This window comes from Pristis pectinata, chromosome 12 (assembly GCF_009764475.1).
Source record: "Pristis pectinata isolate sPriPec2 chromosome 12, sPriPec2.1.pri, whole genome shotgun sequence".
NCBI classification, from domain to species: domain Eukaryota; kingdom Metazoa; phylum Chordata; class Chondrichthyes; order Rhinopristiformes; family Pristidae; genus Pristis; species Pristis pectinata.
In genome coordinates, this window is record NC_067416.1 from 33,591,176 (window position 1) to 33,613,503 (window position 22,328).

At 42.7% G+C, this 22,328-nt stretch overlaps 1 protein-coding gene across 2 annotated transcripts in view; it reads right to left on the reverse strand.

The window, feature by feature from the left end:
• Positions 1–22,328, reverse strand: part of stambpl1 (STAM binding protein-like 1) — a 43,274-nt gene that overhangs the window by 15,329 nt on the left and 5,617 nt on the right. For both annotated transcript variants that reach the window (XM_052027590.1, XM_052027591.1), the window contains exons 2-5: positions 9,087–9,179; positions 4,925–5,142; positions 4,695–4,770; positions 2,767–2,862 (exon numbers count right to left, since the gene is read on the reverse strand). In XM_052027590.1, coding sequence (XP_051883550.1) covers positions 2,767–2,862; positions 4,695–4,770; positions 4,925–5,142; positions 9,087–9,122 — 426 coding nt within the window. In that variant the 5' untranslated portion in view covers positions 9,123–9,179. The remainder of the gene's footprint in view (positions 1–2,766; positions 2,863–4,694; positions 4,771–4,924; positions 5,143–9,086; positions 9,180–22,328) is intronic.

Here is a 22,328-nt window from a genome sequence, read left to right on the forward strand (position 1 = left end):
TGCTTGAGCACTCAGTACCCTTGAACTAGTGTGGGAGGAGATAGTAATCTAGGAATCTTGCTCACAAGATCAGAAGACAAAGAAGAAGTAGGCCACTCGGCCCATCAAGTCTGCTCCACGAGCTAAACTAAAACTATTCCTATCTAGCCCCAATTTCCAGCCTTATCCCCATATCCCTTGATACCTTGACTAATTAGATACCTAGCTATCTCCTCCTTAAACGCCCCTAATGATTGGGCCTCCACAGCTGTATGTGGCAAAGAATTCCATAATTTCACTACCCTCTGGCTAAAGAAATTTCTCCTCATTTCTGTTTTAAACTGGTATCCTCTAATTCTAAGATTGTGCCCTCTAGTCCTGGACTCACCCACCAGGGGAAACAGCTTAACCACATCTACTCTGTCCAGTCCTTTCAACAGTCTAAATGTTTCTATGAGGTCCCCTCTCATTCTTCTGTACTCCAGTGAGGACAGTCCAAGAGCCGACAAACACTCATCATAAGTAAGCCCTTTCATTCCAGGAATCATCCTCGTAAATCTTTTCTGAACACTCTCCAACATCAGTACATCCTTCCTAAGATATGGGGCCCAAAACTGCACAAAGTATTCAAAATGAGGCCTCACCAGTGCCCCATAGAGCCTCATCAACACTTCCCTACTTTTATACACTATACCTCTCGAAATGAATGCCAACATAGCATTCGCTTTCCTTACCACCGATCCGACCTGGTGGTTAACCTTTAGGGTATCCTGCACGAGGACCCCCAAGTCCCTTTGCACTTCTGTACTTTGAATTTTCTCCCCATCAAGATAATAATCTGCCCGTTTATTTCTTTTTCCAAAGTGTACAATGGCACGTTTCTCAACATTGAATCTCATCTGCCATTTCTTTGCCCATTCTCCTAAACTATCTAAGTCTCTCTGCAACCTTCCTGTTTCTTCAATACTCCCTACTCCTCCACCTATCTTGGGTGTCGTCTGCAAATTTAGCCACAAAACCATTTACTCCATAATCCAAATTATTAATGTACAAAATAAAAAGAAGCAGCTCCAACACCGACCCCTGCGGAACACCACTAGTAACCGGTAGCCAACCAGAACAGGATCCCTTTATTCCCACCCTTTGCTTTCTGCCTACCAGCCAATGCTCCACCCATTCCAATATCCTACCTGTAATTCCATGAGCTCTCATCTTATTAATCAGTCTCTTTGCGGCACCTTGTCGAAGGCCTTTTGAAAGTCTAAATACACAACATCCACAGCCTCTCCCTTATCCACCCTACCTGAGATTTCCTCAAAAAAAAACCAACAATACCCAACACAGTTTTCCCACGTAGACAGCATATGAGACTGCTGGACTGTGTGTACTCAGAGGTGCTGTAATGAAAACGTGTGTCATGAAGACTGAGAGAACTGTGGTTTCTAGTCAAAGCAACTCAAAACAAGATAAAAATGAAAAATCTGAGCAGTGCCCAGTGACCCTGTGAAATCTTAATCCAACCACATAAATGTTTTGGGGAAATAATTTAAAAAAAACATTGGACACTATTTTGTAATGAAATAGGAACCTAGGATCAACACTCAGCCGATAGGCTGCAGCTGTGAAGACACAAGGCCAGGAGCTCTATTCTATCTGACAAAGGGGGCCAAGTAGGTTAGAAATAAACGACCATTCAAGTGCAGCTCAATATATTCTCATCTGTCTGTTGGTTGCAAGGATCCCACTTGAAATAGAATTAGGCTGACATGTCAAGTTTGGCTAGGGACTGTTAATGCACAAAGTTCAACACAAATCAGTACTGAAGAATGGTTTGTGCAGGAGAAAAAAAGTCTCCTGTGTAGCTGGGAGTGTCTTTCAGAGACTGGGATTGGAACAAGCAGTGGGAGGGAGTGGTGCACCCTACTCACTGCTATATACAGGATCTGGGATTGTTTGGTACTGGCACTGGACAACCAAAATGGAAAGAAGTTCAATTCCTCAGCACTAATCTTCATGAATGGAAAACAAAGATATTTCAGAAACAGTTAGGTCAAAAAGTCCTGATGAAGTGTCTCAAACCGAAACGTCAGCTGTTTATTTCCCTCCACAGATGCTGCCTGACCTGCTGAGTTCCTCCAGCATTTTGTGTGTGTTGCAGCAAATTTCCAATCCTGCAGACAGCCTGGTGAAATGTGGCATAACGATGCAAAACTTATTTTTTCTTTAATTGATGAGAGACTATATTCACCAAACTGCTCTCCCAGCAGAAAGTCTGACAAAAGACAGCTTACAACAAAGGATCGGTGCCATGGCATTATAGACCTAATTTTCTGTTTATAATGCGACCTTTTGTTTGTCTCCTGGGTGCTTGAAGGAATGCAAATGTGGCCTAAAGCACTTTACAGCCAATGCAGTCACTGTTGCAATGTAAGGACTGCAACACCAGTCTGTGTAGAACTAAATCCCACAAACAGCAATGTGGAAACACAGAGGCAATCTGCTCTAGGTGTTGTTTGAGGGATAGATATTGACGTAAAAACCTGCAGAATTTCCCTGTAATTCGATAAACCAAATGATCTGCAGAGGCGGATCTTTAAATTAATGGACAGGTGCTGCTAAAAAGAGAAAAGCCAACTACCCAATCTCCCACAGAATCACCGGCAACCAGCAAAAACATTGAGAGCATGGGTTGTATAGCAGTAACCCCCAATCGCAACCAGAGCAGGACAGGTTACCAGTAAGGGGGAAAAAAAATATAGAAAAGAAAGTAAAACTCATTAAATTTACCTGAGCAGTCACATATTCTTTATATTCAGCATCATATTTGGCAATAAGCTGCGCCTTCAACTCCTCTGCCCTTGGAAAAGCAACCTCCTTTAATTTCTTGGATTAAACAGAAATGAATTGACATTATTTTTGCCCCCTCATAAAACACCGAAAGGTTAATACAATCATTTCCAGTTGAATGCATTTAAAATAGCTGAACGGCATGGTGGCACAGCAATTAATGCTGTCACTCCACAGCTCCAGGGACCCAGGTTCGATCCTGGCCTCTGGTGCTCTCTGTGTGGACTTTGCACGTTTCTGCCTGTGACTGGGTTTTCAATCACTAGATTCCTGCCGTAACCCAAAGGCAGACTGGCAGCTTTATTGGCTGTAAATTATCCAGTGTAGGAAAGTGGCAAAAGAGGAATTGATGAGCACATGAGAGGGGAAAAAGTCACAGAGCCACAGACAAGTAAGGGGAGGGGAGATGGGGCTGCAGGATTGTTCCGCAGGGAGCCCGCATGGACCTACTGGCTTTCTTCTGTGACATGGTAAGTAGGTGAGACTGTGGACGAGCAAGCCCTGAAAGCAAGCATACTACCTCAAACATGACCAGCATGCTCTACTGGCCTATGGGTTTGCTGACTGCATATGGCACGACTTCCCAGCCGAATGGAACAGGAATATGTAGCCAGTTCATGCACTGACCTTCTGGCAAATAAATGAGCAATAATAGTCAAGTCACCTGGTGGATGTCTTGATGCGAGAAGAGAAATAAGCACCCACCGTCATAACACAACAGGCAAATAAATTGCAGGCAGGCTTTGAACATCAGACACAAAGGTTAGTCAGGACTACAGTACAGATCAAAAGGAAGCTCACAACTTTTTTGTTTCAACTTAAGAGAAGACAGATGATTTGTTCATCAACAAACAACTTTTAAATAAAGATTTTCCAGTGCGTTTATAACATTAAAACAAATGAAACATTTTGAAGTGTAGTCATTGTTGTAATGTTCGAAATAAAGCAGCCAATTTAAGCACAGGAAGGCTCTCACAGCCCCAGTTACCTGGATTCAATCCTGACCTCCAGTGCTGTCTGTGTGGAGTTTGCACATTCTCCCTGTGACCGCATGGGTTTCCCCCAGGTCCTTGGATTTCTTCCCACATCCCAAAGACGGTGCTGTTTGATTTATTGGCTAAATTACCCCTAGTGTAAGTGGATGGCTGGAGAACCAGGGGTTGATGGGCATGTGGGAGTGAATGGCAGACAAGCAGCGGAATAGGTCTGATGGAATTGCTAAGAGCTAGCATAGACTCAATGAGGTGAATGGTTCCCCTTCATATCATAGAAAATGTAAAAATCCATATGAAAATATGCAAATCTTCCTGCTCTTCTTCAGGACCTTTCAATTCCACCCTAGGGGAGGAAAATAGGACTTGTTTTTTTTACAACACATCTGTAAGATGGCATGTCCAACTGGGCAGCACTCCCTCGGCATTACCATGGAGTGGCAGCCAAGATTTTAAGCTCAAGTCCCTGGAATGGAACTTGAACTCAAAAACTTCCTGACTCAGAGGTGAAAAAGTTCATGTTTTCAAGTCTTGCAAAGATCCAACGCAGGAAACTAACGTCTTTACAGGTTCCGTGTTTCAAGACTGCATTTCCCATTCAGGGCATCCAAGTTTCAGTGCTAACATCAGCCATTACATGAGCACCCTCCACTGGGCTACCACAGTGGCATTAAAAGCACACATGTATTAACCTGTTGCCCTGATCATAAACTAACTGGAAGGGGACTATAGAGTGGTGGTGTTGGTGGTGATTGTGATGGTAAAGCACTGAGCTAGCACAAAATGAAAGGTATAGAAATGGTTTCTAATGGAACATACAGCCTCTGTATTCTAACTGACACAATGATCATATTGTTGATGAAACAGCATACGTACTTTCAGAATATCCTGCTTTTCTGGAATTGCACACGTTTGATAATCCCGATGCTTTGGCAATTTCTCAACAAACAAACTGCAAAAACAAGTTAATATGTCATTGTGACTAATGCAAAGAGACCTTGGCTTTTACTGTACATTTAACCGAGTCAGAAGTTATTTAGTAATTTCCTTTCAATTACAACTTGCATGAAAATTAACAGCAAGGGTTTTAGTAAAATGCTTCTTACGTTATAAACTTGTTATAAAGGACGAAAGCATTTTCAAGGTTTCCTTCTTCCAAGTAGACAGATGCCATTTGGACCATCTCCACTCCAGACCTGAAGTAGCGACGGGGGGTAATGACCTCACTGATTTCTATGTTGCAGCCCATTTTGGTGAGGACCCTCACTCGCTCTTGCGGAGACAAGGTAACATCCGTGTGACTGGGGGCAGCAGCCAGTTTTTTCTGCAGAGCAATTAACTTTTTTTTAAAAAAAGGTTAGAATTTGCCAAATAGACACTTCTAATAAAAGACTCAGGAAACAAAGAACAGCTAGAATTCTGTATTTGAAATCCAAAAAAACTAAAAGGCATTTTAATTATATTTTAACTGCTGCCCTAACAATACCTAATAATTCATTTAACTGAATATAGGTATTTTAATTAACTAATTCATTTTACTGAATATTCACACTAAAAACATCTAAATGCTTTTAAACCATTTGTCATTAAATCCAATGCACTTCCCTTCCCTCCTGAATGAAATGCAGTACATGGCCAGCAGATGGAGCTCCAGTTCATTATCCACATCAGAACCTTGCTTGTGACCTTGAGTTGGCAATTTGACAGCGAGTTAATGTCATCAATTTCATCCTCACACATGGCCATAGCATTCAGAATGAAAAATTCACCCACCACAGTTTTATGGCTGATTGTTCCCATTCTGATACTGGTCAGGCAATGCTTCCTGGCAATGTACTGACATGATGACAGCACCTTGCCCACATCACTGAAGTTCAAATGCAGGTTAACTGCCAAGGTTTAAAAATACAGTTTTAGCCTAGGTACCCAAGTCATCCTCTGAATGGAGGTAAACACAGAGCCAACCTGTGGTTGTTCATCCGCAATGGGAGCATGCAACGGTACGAGTATTCCCTGGCTACGGTCAGAGACTTGTCCCAATGACCTTAAAGTCATTCATCCAATAGATGAGGTGAGACCAAGGATCCCAGCTCCCAGATGGGGGCCCAGTGTTAGTCAATGCAGATTACATCCAAGAAATTAATACACATCGTACAAAGACACCAAAACCCTGCGGAATCTGATAAGTAACAGCCACAGTAACACCTGATTGAGGATACCAACCCAGCAAGGGAAATACTGACATTGTATTTGAGTGGTGCCAGTATAACTATTGAGGAATCACAGGGCCACGTTACATACTTGTTGGGAACTTTGATAAAATTCAACATTTTCTAATGGTTTCTTTGTTTAATTTCTTAGTTTTTAAAAAGCTTCACCAAAACTCTGGTTAGGCGCATCTGGAGTACTGGATTCAGTTCTGGTCGCCACATCATAGGAAGGATGTGGAGGCTTTGGAGAGGGTGCAGACGAAGTTTACCAGGATGCTGCCTGGATTAGAGGACATATGTTGTAAGGAGAGGTCGGACAAATCTGGGCTGTTTTCTCTGGAGAGGCGGAGGCTGAGGGGAGACCTGTCAGAAATTTATAAGATTATGAAAGGCATAGATAGACAGCCAGTATCTTTTTCCTCAGGTCGAAATGTCTAATACTAGAGGGCATGCGTTTAAGGTGAGAGAGGGTAAGTTCAAAGGAGAAGTGCGGGGTAAGTTTTTTTTTACACAAAGAGTGGTAGGTGCCTGAAATGCGCTGCCAGGGGTGGTAGTGGAGGCATTTAAGAGGCTCTTAGATAGGTACATGAATGTGCAGAGAATGGAGGGATATGGACTTGTGAAGGCAAAAAGGATTAGTTTAGTTAGGTGTTTAATTAGTTTGGCACAACATCATGGGCCAAAGGGCCTGTTCCTGTGCTGTACCGTTCTATGTTCTATGATCTAAATGCAAGATAAAAGTCATTAAAGTCAGAGGTGAATTAATTCATCCAGAATGGCACCTCAATGGAACTTAAATATTAACAGGCTGCTGCACTGAGAACGGACACTCCGTCCAAGATGAATTTCCAACCTCGTACATTTATTATCACAGACAGGAATATTTTGACTAAGGACCTTTGAGTGCTGGCAACACAGGAGGGCAGTTCCTCTTAATTCATCCAGACCAACTGGTGCAAGTGATCTGAAGGCTGACTCAGCTGTAGTGAATTCAGTAATTAATTTCTAGTGTATGTTTATGGAAATATTCATTCTGCTTTTTCAGAGAAACAAGATCATCTATCCCTCTTCAAGCCATGCAACTCTGATTCTGTGTAAGCACTTCAAAATGTCTAATCTAACTAGTATAATCAACAAAGTGTTGTAATCTTTTCCTGACCTCCTCATCTGAACTACGCCTTCTGAAAATAACTGTCTGTGACTTAGTCAATAAAAGGTTTGTAACTTGACTGAAATGATTGATCTCCTGGGTTGACATGACTGACAAATATTAGCCAGTAGAAAAAAAGTTCACATAAAGGGAGAACTATTTGCCTATTGGAACCTCATTTTCCATATGCCACACATGCGGCATGTCAGATGACTGGCATGGCTGATATGGAGCAAAGAAAGAGCAAGTCTAACTTGTAATGTTGTCCCTATCCATTGCCTCTGTGGACAGTCAATTAATTCTCCAAATAGAAAGTGGACTTACTTGACCACCAGGAGGCTCTTTCCTAATTTAATCATATATTAGCTATGTCACAAAGGCCCAAACATTTGTTCTGGCTTTTCATTTCATGTAAATTACGACAGCTAGTGATTAACCTGCAATAACAGGCAACCAGCCAAGAGTCATTCGTGTTGGCTGGGGATGTAATTACTGAGTGGGTGTCCCACAGCTCAGTAATAGGAACACTACTGTTTCTAATTTACATAACTGATTCATAAAAAAATCCCTGCAAACTTGCAAAGTTACTGCTCCTACAGAATTGAAGGCAGTGGAATCAAAGGGGAAAAGCTCAGATATTGAGAATGGGTTAGGCCAAAATGACAGAAAAATAAAGGGCAGATAGAATTTGTCTAAAATAATGCACAAATCAAGGGAAAATGAACAACACGCGGACTCGAGAATGGTGCTGAAATAACTAAGGATGAATCAAAAGAAGTGCTAGAAGCCTTCAGAGAATCAACACTCAACATATCCACTCAAAGCAGAGAAGCAACATCAAAGCAAACAAAAAGTTGAATTAAGTGGACTTGACAGGAAAATACCAGTGGAAATTTGTGATTAAACTGGAGTATTCTAGTCAGACCTCATCTGAAATATGCTGCCTTGCTCCAGACAGCAAAAAAACAAGGGAGACCATGTGCTGAAAGCAATGTTGGGAGAAGCTGAGAGGCTAATTCCTGGAACAAAAGGTTGGAGCGAGGAGAAAGCATCAGAGAAACTTGCTCTTTCTAGTCTGGAAAAGAGTGATTGACAAATGATCTTTGTAAATGTTAAACAATTAGTCACACTAATGATATGGAAGTGAAAATATTCCTTTCAATTAAATTGCAAGAGTGTGCAATGAAAGACAAAAGAACAGAGCAACTGTAGCGCAGGTGAGTGGAAAGGGAGCATTGGAACCGTGGCTCTGGAGAGAGGAAGGGGGTGCGATAAACATAACTGGAGAGCCAGATACCGAACCTTTGGGATTTCCAAATCCCCAGACAGTGGACTATTAGAGACTTACTGCACAGGAAATTTTTCTAAATGTTCACTGAACCGGGACTTTCCCCCCCACGACCTCTATATGGGCCAAAGCTGCTGAAACTATTGTCAACAATAATGACAGATGGATTGTCCTTTAAACAATAAAACAATGGTGAATTGAAATTTTTGAAGCTCTATCGAAAAAAAATTGTTTATCTGAATTAAACTAGACTTGCAAAAACATTTTCTCAATTCTATTACTTCCATCTTTTAACAATGCATGTTTTTTTTTACTCTTTAAAGCCAATGGTCATATAATTACATCTTGCTCCTTAATCTACTTTAGTAAGTCACACCATGTAGAGTAAAATCAACAGGAAAACAGGCATTCAAGTACAATTTGATCAAAATCATTACATTCAAGACGTAGAGTTTAAAGAGTCGCACGGCAATATTTCTTGCTAATTAATCTAGGAAGCAAACATTCCCATCAATTCCTGTAAAGGCTGTTTGTAAGTTAATGCTATATTTCCAAAAGAATGCTACAATTGCTAACCTTGGTAAATTTTAATTCTATCATTAATAGTACAAAAGTAATACCAGAGAGTTGAATGTAAATGGCTGATCAAACTCCATATCTGCACGTGAATTAGTTTTGGAGCTCCCTCTTAACGTTTCGACTCCTCACCTCACCTACAGGGAAGAAAGCAGAGTTACCAGATTCTCTTCTTCAAACAGTCCTGTTGTGACACTGCACAGACAGAAGCAAAGAATTGGTCTAAATCATGATCATAACATCAAGATACATAAAACGTTTTCTCATAAACACCCAATTCAATTCAACTAATTATGCAAAGAGCACAATAAAAGGAACATATGCTCTGTGCATTAGAGAAGATCTGGCACCTTTTTATTTTTTTTTGTTTCAGCTATAATAGTTTTTGAGCACTTTTCAACGTCAGCAACAATCAGACCGACGACAAAGCTGAGGGGCGTGGCTTTGCCGAAGGTTCTCTCAGCCAACTTATGGACAGGGTTCCTTTCAACCTGCCCCAATTACTTTATGCAAGACCCTGACACTGCACAGGAGACCTCAGCCAGCAAGTGTGGGGAAAGGGGAAACCAAACAGCAAGAATGGGCAGTGGGCCTCTTCAGCAAAGACCAACCCAGTGATCTGCACAGGCTAAATGCCATTACCGTGGCCTGAGGTCCCAAGGCTAGAACCGATTTTTTTTAAACTCCTCAAAGTACTGCTCCAAAATTTGCTGATAGGCTTAAAGTATTTTGCACTACTACAGAAAAATGCACCTTCGCCATATCCCAAAGCCTTTGTAACATTGAACTCTCATTGTCATTGACCTTTCTGTAACTGCTCTACTTAGTCCCATGCTTGAAGGCCTGCTCCAATTTGTCCAGAATCAGCAGAACTGAAGGCAGCACACTATTTAAACATCCTGGCTATAAGAACGTGAGAAAACCAGAGGAGGAGTATGGTGAGACTGGCCCCTCAAGCCAGCCTCGCTGTTCAATATGATCATGGCCGATCTGCCCCAGTCTCATCTCCTTTACTGTGCCAGTTTCCCAAAGCCTTCAGTCCCCTGATCTTTCAAAGGTTCATCTACTTCCTCTTTTAAACCCCTAATGATCTCACCCCTGCAACCTTCTGTGGTTGATAATTTCAGAGATTCACCATCTTCAAGTTTCACCATCCACCGCAAGAGGACCGCAGATTTAAGTGACCACCCCCTCATTTTCCAGCTGTGTCCCCTCATTCAACATTTTCCCACTGGTGGTAATATCGCGACACCTACTCTCTCATGCCCCCTGTGGATCTTAGTCTTCTCTCTACTATATTTTTCTAACACCACACTGCAACACTTCCCCTGGGGTGGAGAATATATGTACTTACAGCAAGATGGCTTTAAATGGATATTGTACATTAAAAAAATGACATAGGAATTTATATGAGAACAAGCGAATAAGTATTTCAAACATATGATACTTTTACGAATAAAACAGTGGGGACAGTGAGTGCAATACTGACCAGTCATCTTTTCCAGGTAATCTCCCATAAACAACTACGTCAAATAAGACAAGATGAGATATCTTTAGTCACATGTGCATCAAAACACACAGTGAAATATATCTTTCTTTTGTGCAGTGTTCTGGGGGCAGCCCGCAAGTGTCACCACGCTTCCGACGCCAACAGAGCACGCCCACAACCTCCTAACCCGTACATCTTTGGAATCTGGGACGAAACCAGAACACCCGGAGGAAACCCACGCAGACACAGGGAGAACGTACAAACTCCTTACAGACAGCGGCTGGAATTGAACCCGGGTTGCTGGCGCTGTAAAGCATTATGCTAACCGCTACACTACCGTGCCTTACTAATCCTCAGGAATATTAAACCTACTGATACAGCTTTATCACAGCATCAATCCGTCAACACTGGACTTTGCAATACAGATGCTCTGAGTGGTATTAAATGCACAATCAGAAACAGCCGGTTTTATAGGTATTAACTAACAGCGAAAGGAACGTTGGGAGGGCTTGTTGCACATGGTGACCAATGGGCAAGAACAGAGCCAATACAGGAGAGTACCTGAACACCTTTCTCCCCCTGGTGAATGTAATGATCGTGGACTGCGATCTGCCTGGATTATCAGAGAGCCACAAAGAACCTGGCACCCTTTAATCAAACGATATGCTATGTATAAACAATGTGCTGTTTTGTGTAAATAATCTGCATGGCACCATGTGACAATATAATTATGAATTTGGAAACAAAATAAAAGGCTTAGGAAACATGTTCATGGGTCCTGCATGTTTGTTCCTTCTCTGGCTGCCACCCTGAATTTCCTGAGTCCCTGTTACTGTTTCCCTCTGTCATCCAGGCCTCTCATGCTATCGGATGTTGCAGGGTCAATTTCAAGCCTAGCCATTCCGAATTTTTGTAAAAGTCCTTCCCAGATCTTTGCTGCTTAACACGCCAGAAATAAAAACCTCCTATAAATCCACCACCCCATACATCTTTTAGTTTGTTTCTGAGCAACAAATCTTCAATCACTGACGGCTCTTCCAGCTTAATCCTCAGCCCTCTCATGATTCATTTTTCAGCCTATGGAAGTGATCTCTCTTTATTTTCTCAGTCTAAATTCTGCAGCTAAATTTAAAACCACCTTTTTAGTCTTCTCTGCACTAAGACCACCAAGTTCATTTTATAGTAACCTACCCTCTATTGTTATCTCCCAAAAATATGGGATAAATGTTGGATTAGTGTAAATAGGTGGTTAATGGTCAGTGCAAACTCAGTGGGCAATGGGGCCTATTTTTGTGCTGTACAACTGTATGGCTCTATGCCTCTGCACCAGTGTAAAAGTACTTCAACTACACCCCCTGCTTTCACCAATAATTCTCCTTCTTCATTTCTTACCATTCCACTAATGCTTTGGCAAGCTGACTGGCTGTGCTTTTTTGGTCAAAAAAAAAATCGTAAAAGATTTTAGCTTAGCTGAGCTGCATAACCCTTTTCTCCAGGTTGAAAGGTTGTTAATGCATCCCCATGCCAAGTCATAGGGGTCACAGCATGGAAACAGGCCTTTTGGCCCAACTCGTCCATACTGACCATGGTGCCCACCAAGCTAGTTCCATTTGCCCGCATTTGGCCCATGTCCCTCTAAACCCTCCTCTCCATGTGCTTATCCAAATGCCTTTAAAATGTTGTTATTGTACCTGCCTCAACCACTTTCTCTGGCAGTTCATTACTTACACGCATCACCCTCTCCGTGAAGAAGTTGTCCCTCAACTCCCTTTTAAATCTTTCATCTCTCACCTTAGACCTATGCTCTCTAGTTGTTAGTTCCCATTCCCTGGGAAAAAGACTGAGCGTTCACCATATCTATACCACTCATGATTTTATACGTTTCTATAAGGTCACCCCTCAATCTCCCTCGTTCTAAGGAATAAAGTCTAAGCTCTCCCTATAACCCAGGTCCTTGAGTCCTGGCAGCATGCTTGTAAATCTTCTCTGCACTCTTTCCAGTTTAATGATAAAAAATTCAAAGGCACTCAAAGTGAATCCTCTGAGCAGTGTCACAAACAGCACCTACATGGAGCCTGTTTGTTCACATGGCTGAGAAGGGCCTCAGCTCTACTGAGTCATAGGAGCCATTGAGGACATACTGAATCTTGAGGAAGTCCATTATTCCATCGTATCACCTGGTCTTTAATTCTCAATCTGACTGACAAGCTTAATATGGTGGGTTCCTCTGTTCGTCATTTCATGTGTGCAGATCTTACCTGTTTTCATACTTAAGTTGCAGAGAGCTCCATGTAGCTCCCTGGTAAGAGTCTAAACCACTAAAGGAGGCTGACCTATTCACCACATGGCTAGAGGCAAGCCCACTGGAGAAGCAAATACTTTTAATGACAATCTTCTCACAACCCATTAACTCATGTCCTGATCGGAAACTGGTATAATGCAGAAGTCTTGTACTCTTGAAGGTTCTGGTATTTGGTTGATAAATTAAACTACCTATTTCAGCTTTTCAAATAAAGATCTCAAGACAACAGAGGCTAGTCAACTGGACCACGAGAAGCATTTAACACTCATTCACCTCAGTATTGCGTGTGGAACCTTGATGTGCAGCATAATAATCAATGCCATCTCAAAAGGTAATATGCCTCATGTGGAACATCTGGCACCTTTCTATTACTAAATCAATTTCAGCTGGAAGCCATCAGTCAAAAAGTAAAATGCGATTAAAGTGATATCAGAGGATATACTGAATCAGAGTGGGGCTTCTTATTTACAAAAAGGAGAAATTTACCTCATACAAGAAGTCACAGTCATTTCTGAAGAGCAGGCACTAAACTAAATATTCCGCAAAAGTACAATTGTGTCTTAAGTCAGGTTAACCTAAATTCTGGCTAGTCAATCTACAGAAGATAATGAACTGAGTAAAATGATAAGATTAAAGGGCAATGCAGGTCAACTTTATCCAACATGAACAATCTTAAAAAGTCAAAGAAATGCACCTGCATTATCACTGACTTTCTCTTTCATTCTCTCTACCCTTTGCCCTTACTCTGCAGCTTAAAACCTGTTTTCTCTCTCATATCTCCAAGTTCTGAAACATAAACTCCGATTTCTCCATTCAAAGATGCTACCTAATCTGCTCAATATTCCCAGCATTTTCTGTTTTATTTCAGATACTCAGCTGTTGCAGTGTTTTGCTTTTGCATTCTTAAAACCAAGCAATTTTTTGTTTTAAGTTTTGAGCAAAACAATTGAAAACAGGATCAAATATAAATTTTGCAAATCATCTCCAAACGAAGGAAACCAAAACTGCAGATGCTGGAAAGCTGAGATAAACTCAGAAAATGCTGGAACCACTCAGCAGGTCAGGCAGCAACTACGGAAAATGAAATCCGAGACCATTCATCAGAACTGAGAAAAAGGTCATTATAAAGTTGCATAAATGGAAGCACAGATGAATAGGACAAAGGGAATATCTGTGATAGGATGAGGCCAGGTCAAATGGGTTAATGAGGCCAGTTAGAGGTCTGTATTGTGTTCCAAAAGGTTGTGCACCTCTCCTACCTTGGAAGTACTTCACCAGTCCTTCAGCTTTACTGAACCTAAATCCTGGAACCTTCTGTCCAACAGCAGTGGGAGTCCCTTCACGAGAAGGACTGCAGTGGTTCAAGAGGGCAGCTCACTTACACCTTCTCACAGGCGGTTAGGAAAGTGTGACACATGCCGGCCTTGCTGCCCAGATCCCAAAAATGATTTTAAGAAACATCCTTCTAACTACATACTCTTAAAGTCACAAAGCAAAATAGGAGCTAAGTATTTAGAAAAAAAGCAATGTATCACTTGCATGTCATGAATCTGGATTTGAAAATAATTCGTGGAACAATATATGTTAAAAGAACTTCTGGGGGGGGAGGGAGAGGGGGGGGGAGGGAGAGGGGGGGGGAGGGAGAGGGGGGGGGAGGGAGAGGGGGGGGGAGGGAGAGGGGGGGGGAGGGAGAGGGGGGAGAGAGGGGGGAGAGAGGGGGGGAGAGAGGGGGGGAGAGAGGGGGGGAGAGAGGGGGGGGAGAGAGGGGGGGGGAGAGAGGGGGGGGGAGAGAGGGGGGGGGAGAGAGGGGGGGGGAGAGAGGGGGGGGGAGAGAGGGGGGGGAGAGAGGGGGGGGAGAGAGGGGGGGGAGAGAGGGGGGGGGAGAGAGGGGGGGGAGAGAGGGGGGGGGAGAGAGGGGGGGGGAGAGAGGGGGGGGGGAGAGAGGGGGGGGAGAGAGGGGGGGGGAGAGAGGGGGGGGGAGAGAGGGGGGGGGAGAGAGGGGGGGGGAGAGAGGGGGGGGGAAGAGAGGGGGGGGAGAGGGGGGGGAGAGGGGGGGGGAGAGGGGGGGGGAGAGGGGGGGGAGAGAGGGGGGGGAGAGAGGGGGGGAGAGAGGGGGGGGAGAGAGGGGGGAGAGAGGGGGGGAGAGAGGGGGGAGAGAGGGGGGGAGAGAGGGGGGGAGAGAGGGGGGGAGAGAGGGGGGAGAGAGGGGGGGAGAGAGGGGGGGAGAGAGGGGGGGAGAGAGGGGGGGAGAGAGGGGGGGAGAGAGGGGGGGAGAGAGGGGGGGAGAGAGGGGGGGAGAGAGGGGGGGAGAGAGGGGGGGAGAGAGGGGGGGAGAGAGGGGGGGAGAGAGGGGGGGAGAGAGGGGGGGAGAGAGGGGGGGAGAGAGGGGGGGAGAGAGGGGGGGAGAGAGGGGGGGAGAGAGGGGGGGAGAGAGGGGGGGAGAGAGGGGGGAGAGAGGGGGGGAGAGAGGGGGGAGAGAGGGGGGGAGAGAGGGGGGGAGAGAGGGGGGGAGAGAGGGGGGGAGAGAGGGGGGGAGAGAGAGATTGACTGCACACACGCAAGGAAGAGAAACAAAAAATGTGCAAACAGAAATGAAAAACAAAGAGAAAATAGGAAAGACAAATTAACATTTAAAAGTTCTCATCTCAAGGAGAAAAAAAGTTAAGCAGATCCTTAAAGCATTGATAAAATTAAGTTGATCAACACTGGAAGATTGTCTATGAAAATTATCGAAACTGGTTTTACTGAATTGGGCAAAAAGTTTCAGAAATATAAAGGAAGTAATAATTTGATGTTAGAGGAAACTCTTTAACTGTGTCATTATTGTACAGCGGGGTGTACATAATTAGACAAAGATACCACCACTAGAAGATGAAAGGATATCTACAGTCCGCAGAATATAATGCTCCTTTCCACTCATCTGTCAGTTAAGGTCACAGGACAGCTGCACAACCATCTGCTGCCTGAGATAGAAAGCCAGTGAGAGGACTATCCCCTTAAAACTGAAGTGTGGCTGCAGCATGAATGAATAATTCAGTTAATACAGTTAGCATCTCATCAACATCGAAATGCCCAAAGTAGCAAAAACTACAAGGCACTAAAAAATTCCAGCACAACAAGAATATGGAGTGATGTGAAGAATGGTTATTCTTTTATTAATGGCTACCTCGCTCTCAAAGACATAAACATCAAGTATGCAGAATGACAAAACTGAAAATAAATTTTTTTGTTTAAAACTGTTATGACCTTGTATTTCAAATAATGTATTTTTGGAAAAAATGCCTACTTTTCTACAATAATGTATAAATTATCTGTGGAACCAGTATCAATAACACAAGGTAGGACATGGAACAGTGAACAGCAATCTCATCACAATTTAAGGTGATGGCTGACAGCTCTTTTGCCAAACAAAACTATCTCAGCAATATACAAAGGTGCCTGTGAAATATAGCCTTGGAGTTACAAGCAGTTACTCTATTCCAAATGTTAATTGTCAAGCCATCTGAATGCTGTTGGCCATTTTCTGATGTCATGTTGCCGACACCATAAACAATCACCAGAGTTTTGGTTAATGTCAAACATTCAGTATGTTATAAATCAAGACAGAATGAAAGCAAAGCTTCTGGTCATTTAGACAGGTCAAGTGAGTGGGTAAAATTTTTAGTAGATGGAGTAAAATATGAGGTTACCCATTTTAGTAGGAAGAAAACCAAAACAGCATTGTTTAAATGGAGACTACAGAACACTGCTGTACAGAGGCATTTGGAAATGCTGAGACTTGAAACAAAGAAAGTTTGCATGCAGGAGCTGTAAGCAGGAAGGCGAGTGAAATATTCATCTTGATTGCAAGGGGCTGGAGTACTATAAAACACAAGGTAAGACATGTAATAGTGGACAGAAGCAGATAAAACTAGGGAAGCCTTGCTACAACTGTACAGTATTCTGGTGAAACCACACATGGACCAGTTTTGTTCTCCCCATTTAAGGAGGAATGTACTTTATTCAAGGCCATTCAAACAGAATAATTTCAATCACTCCACCAACAAAGGGATCGATTGCCTTATGAGGAAAGTCTGAGCAGTCGGGCCAATATTCATTGCAGCTCAGAAGAGAGGTGATCTTATTGAAATGTTGAGGATTTTTTGGGAGCTTTGATAGATTAGAGTTGAGAGGATAGTTCCCCTGATGAGAGAATCCAGCACAGAGGGCACAGTTTCAAAATAAAACGTCCTGCATTTAAGATGTACATGAGGAGGAATTTCTTTTATCAGAGGATCATGACTCTTTGGAATCCTCTACCTCAGAGACCTGGTGACAGAGACATTGAGTACAGGCAAAACTGAGATAGAAGGGTTATGAGGAACACATAGGAAAGTGCCAAGATCAGACCAGCAATGATCTTATTGAATGATGATGCAACAGTTAAGTTACTGGGATATTAACCCAGAGGCCTGGCAATCAACAGACCCAAGATTAACAATCGGGAGACCCAAGTTCAAGTCCCACCATGGTAGCTGTGGAATTTAAATCTTGTTAATATTCTGGATTTAAAAAAATAAACTAGTCATTAGTAATGATGACACAAAACCAACGATTCGTTCTAAAAGCCTATCTAGCTCACCATTGTATTTTGGGGGCTGGAAATCAGCCATCCTCACCTGGCTTGACCTAAATGTCCTCAGAAATGCCCGAGCATCCCACCCACTTCAAGTGCCACTGGGAAGGTGCAATAAATGTTGGGTTCACCAGCAACACCCTGGTCCCAAAATTATTTAAAAGGGTTGTAAGGCTGCATGGCCGACTCCTGCTTCTCTCTCTTATGTACTTGCATCATACATTGCACACTCATGACCTGGCTCAACCATCCATTTGCCATATATCATCTTGATTTGTCACTAGCCATCTTCCCCATTCATCTTGTCCTAGATCTTTAGTCCCTTGGGTCTTCAGGAGTTGAGTTATAAGGAAAGATTGAGCATGTTGTAACTTTATTCCTTGGAGCGGAGAAGAATGAGGGGAGACATGATAGAGGTTTATAAAATGATGAGGGGCATAGACAGGGTTAACGCAAGTAGGCTCTTTCCACCTAGATTAGGAGAGATAAGTACGAGAGGACATGGCTTTAGGGTGAGAGGGGAAAAGTTTAGGGGGAACATTAGAGGGAACTTCTTCACTCAAAGAGTGGTGGGAGTGTGGAATGGGCTGCCATCTGATGTGGTAAATGCGGGCTCGCTCTTAACTTTTAAGAGTAAATTGGATAGATACATGGACGAGAGAGGTCTGGAGGGGTATGGGCTGGGGGCAAGTAAATGGGACTAGCCGAATAATGTTTCGGCCCAGACTAGAAGGGCCGAATGCCCTGTTTTCTGTGCTGTCGTTTTTCTATGGTTCTATGGTCTACTCCGCTGACATTATGCACTCTAAACAGAGTACTGCCTCAAGTCTATATTTGCATCTCCTCTACTTTAGAATTAAACTATTGACCTAAGCGAGTGAAAGGAACAAACTGAGAGCTTTGTGAAACTGCCTTAACGCCTCATAGTGCTCACAAAACCAATCAGGGCCAACATTCCTCACTGACCTAGTTACCTGAAAGTGCGCGCACACACACACAGAATTACAAAATATCTCTCTCATTATAGCATGAAAACAAGTACAACTTTGATAAAACTTGAAAATGTTACCAGGCCACACGGGTTCTTGGTTAACTCACAACACGAAGAACAATCCAGGGGAAAATAACATGAGGAAGCAGACTTGATGCTCACTTCTTTGCTAATATGCGCCAAGTAAAAGAAGAGACAGTTGCCCCACATCTGAAAAATAAGCTGCAATTGCAAATATATGAAAACCTTCAACGTATATTAGTACTAGATAGGAGAAACTTCAAGGCCATAATTTCTTTATCTGATAATGACAAAAATGCTTGAACTTTCCACTTACTGCAGGCTTATAAAATGATGCAAATCCTTTAGAAGGGGTATTTACTTAACAAGGAAACATCACCATTTTCTGGTAACAGCTCACTCATGACGTTTGCTTCAACCTTTCTGTATCCTTTTCAACCACGCTGACTTAATACAGAAAACTCTGTTTAACACTTAACAATCTGATTATTTAAAGACGGTAGCCAAAGTGAAACTGTTCTAAGTGTATATTTCTCTAACAACTCAGATTTATTAAATGATAATGATGAAAGTGATGCCATTTTCACACTACGATGAACAAAAAACATGGAATGTTTCCAACCAGAATAGATGTTTTGTTTAAAATGAAACTGCTGTAATATAATAGCTGCCCTTTGTTTCATGTTCCCCACATGTGCCCTGAAAGTCACAATAACAAAGGATTGTGCAAATAAATTCCCAAATGACACACCACTGAAAGATTAACACATGGGATAAAAATAAAATTTTCCACACAAAGACACTCCAGCAAAGTTGAAGTTAAAACAAAACAAACCTGTGACGAGATTGGAAGTAGGGATTGAGTAAAAAAAACTAAATTCTTACTTAAAAATAATAGCCTTTTCCTGGCTTCTGTGATATCCAGTAGGTAAATTTAAAAAAATCAAATAAAACACAGCCAAGGCCCAGGGCAGCAAAGTGGCAGAGCCAACAGAGCTGCTGCCTCACAGCGCCACAGATCCAGGTTCAATTCTAACCTCCGGTGCTGTCTGTCTGGAGGTTGCACGCTTTCCCTATGACCAAAAATTGCAGGTTGGTAGCTTAGTTGGCCACTATAAATTGCCCTTGGTGTGTAGATGAGTGGTAGAATCTGGGGAGTTGATGGGAACCTGGGAATAATAGAATGGGTTAGGGTAGGATTCATGTAAATATAGGTATTTGATGGTTGTCGCAGACTCAGTAGCTGAAGGGCCTGTTTCCACAATGGATCTTTCTTTGGATACAACAACAAATGATAAATTAGATTTTGCTCAAGGAACCCTGGGCTATAGGAAGGCAAAATTCAAGCACACTTCTTACTCTCAAACTCTGTTAAAAAGTCTGCCTGGGCAAGAATGAGGTTAGAGAAGGCCTGGATCACCTTGTACCCATTACCTAGGGTCACTTGAAATGTTGAGTGAGTGGGGGATCCAATGTAATGGATTTGCAACCCGTGTTGTACAAATCACCCCCCAAACAGTTGCGCACCACATTCTGTTTGGCAATCTACACCCACTACTTTGTTGGCTGGTTGCAAACTCTAGACATGACCTGAATGACTCTATGAACATCTTTCTAATAGGACCACTCAACAATTAAATCATCACTTTCCTAGATAATCTCAAGAAGGTAAACTGTAAAGTTTACTTGAGTTTCGACTTAAAAATAAAACAAGACAGAAAAAGGTTCAGAATTTTGGTTCTGCTGAAGTTACCGACTTTAATGTTCAGTTTATCAGCTTCAAACGTTGAACAAAATCATTCCATGTGGTCATGTTCTCTGGGCTATTTTTGTCACTCAACCAATATCACTGAAACAAATTATCAGCTTGATATCGCTGGATGTAGGATTCTGTGGGTGCAAACTGGCTAACGTATTGCCCAGACAGCAATAGTACTTGGAAGAAGCATCAAACTGGCTAACCTCTCTACTAATTCAAACATATAAGATCTGAAGAGGGCTTCACAGGGTAGATGCTGAGATGCTTTCACTACAGTGCAATAAACAGGGGACGTAGCTATAAAATAAGGGATGGGTCATTTAAAAAATGAGGTGCATAGAAATTTCTTCTCTCAGAGAGTAGTGAATGTCTGGAATTCTCTGCCCCCAAGAGTGGTGGAGACCAGATCATTAGATGTATTTAAGGTGGATACAGGTAAATATTTGAAAGATCAAGGAATTTAGGGTTATGGGGAACTAAAACAGAAGAGGCCAGCATGGATCAGCCATGATCAAACTGAATGGCGGGGCAGGCTTGAGGGACCAGGTGGCCTACTCCTGCTATTTTCTTGTTCTCGCATTCAGTCACTGTAAAGCACTTTGGAAAGTTCTATAGATACTATATACATGCAAGTCTTTCCTTAATACCAGAACATAAAAAGAATCATCCACCCAGGTATACAGTTAGAATAAACTAATGGTCTAGTTGCCCAGTGTTCAAAAACAAATGATTACTGCTCAGTGATCCTGGAACACTGTAGCTACTCATTGCTCTATATAATTCTGCACTTAACTTATGATAAGGAAGCATTATTTTTATTGTTAAGTAAAGCTAAGCAATAGGAAAAACAGTTATTGTAAGAATTAGGGACAATGAAGTGGAAAGAATTGTTTTCCATTGAAAACAATAGAACATGTCCAACACGTTCCAGTTTTTCCATTCAGCGATTAAAGCACAAAGGGAGAAAAGTAAGGGAGATCAGGCCTGTGGAGCTCACTACGGTTAGGGTAATACCTAGTTGCATTCCATGAGAAATCCTGACACACTGAGAGGAAGTTGAAGGTACCAAGAAGCCAGCTCAAGTGACCCAAAAATCCCCGATTTGATTCCAATTAATGCTAAGCTAGCTGATCTCAGCAATGGTGTTAAGATGAGATGAGATCTTTATTAGACACATGTACATCAAAACACACAGTGAAAAGCATCTTTTGCGTAGAGTGTTCTGCAGCCCGCCCGCAAGTGTCACCACGCTTCTGGCACCAACATAGCATGCCCACAACTTCCTAACCCATACGTCTTTGGAATGTGGGAGGAAACCGGAGCACCCGGAGGAAACCCACACAGACACATGAAAAGTGTCGCTACTACTGGATAGCAAGAAAGGCTTCCTATTTTTACCGCTATTCCATGACGCCTTTATGGAAGGCACAAACACACTGAAATTGACTGAAGTGAGGACCAGGCTTGGCTGAGGTGCTGCTATGTTGAATAACCTGTTAGCACACCCTGTCCAGGCTCTAGCCAATCAGAGAGTGCTGAGGGCCTGTGAGATCACACCACCCCTCCCTCCCCCCCCCCCCCACCGCCCCAACCCCAGCATCAATAAACACACTCACAGAACTAAACTAGATACTGGAGGTCGATTAAGGTATGGGCAAAACTACCATACACTATATCCACAGCCCAGAAACATTCAACTCTACTGATTCATGCCGTTATCGACATCCCATTCATCTTTCCTTATCAAACCCTATTATCATATTCTATTCTTCACCCATTCACATTTATCTAGCTTCTCCTAATGTGCATCAATGCTGGTTCACTTCTGGTAACAAGTTCCACACTCTGACCAATTTGTGGGTGAAGAAGTTTGCTACTAGTGATCATCTTACACTTATGACCCCTAATTCTGGCCCCATTTGCAATTAGAAACATCTTCTCTACTCCTTCCTCCATCAAGCCTTTCACAATCTTAAAGTCCTCCACCTGGCCAGCACATTATGTGGAAAATAAAATCCCAGTGTGTTCAGTTTTCCCTGACGCAGGAAGTCCCCAGGTTACAATAGTTCCTGAGGACTGTCCGTAACCCAAAACACAAGTTGGAAATGA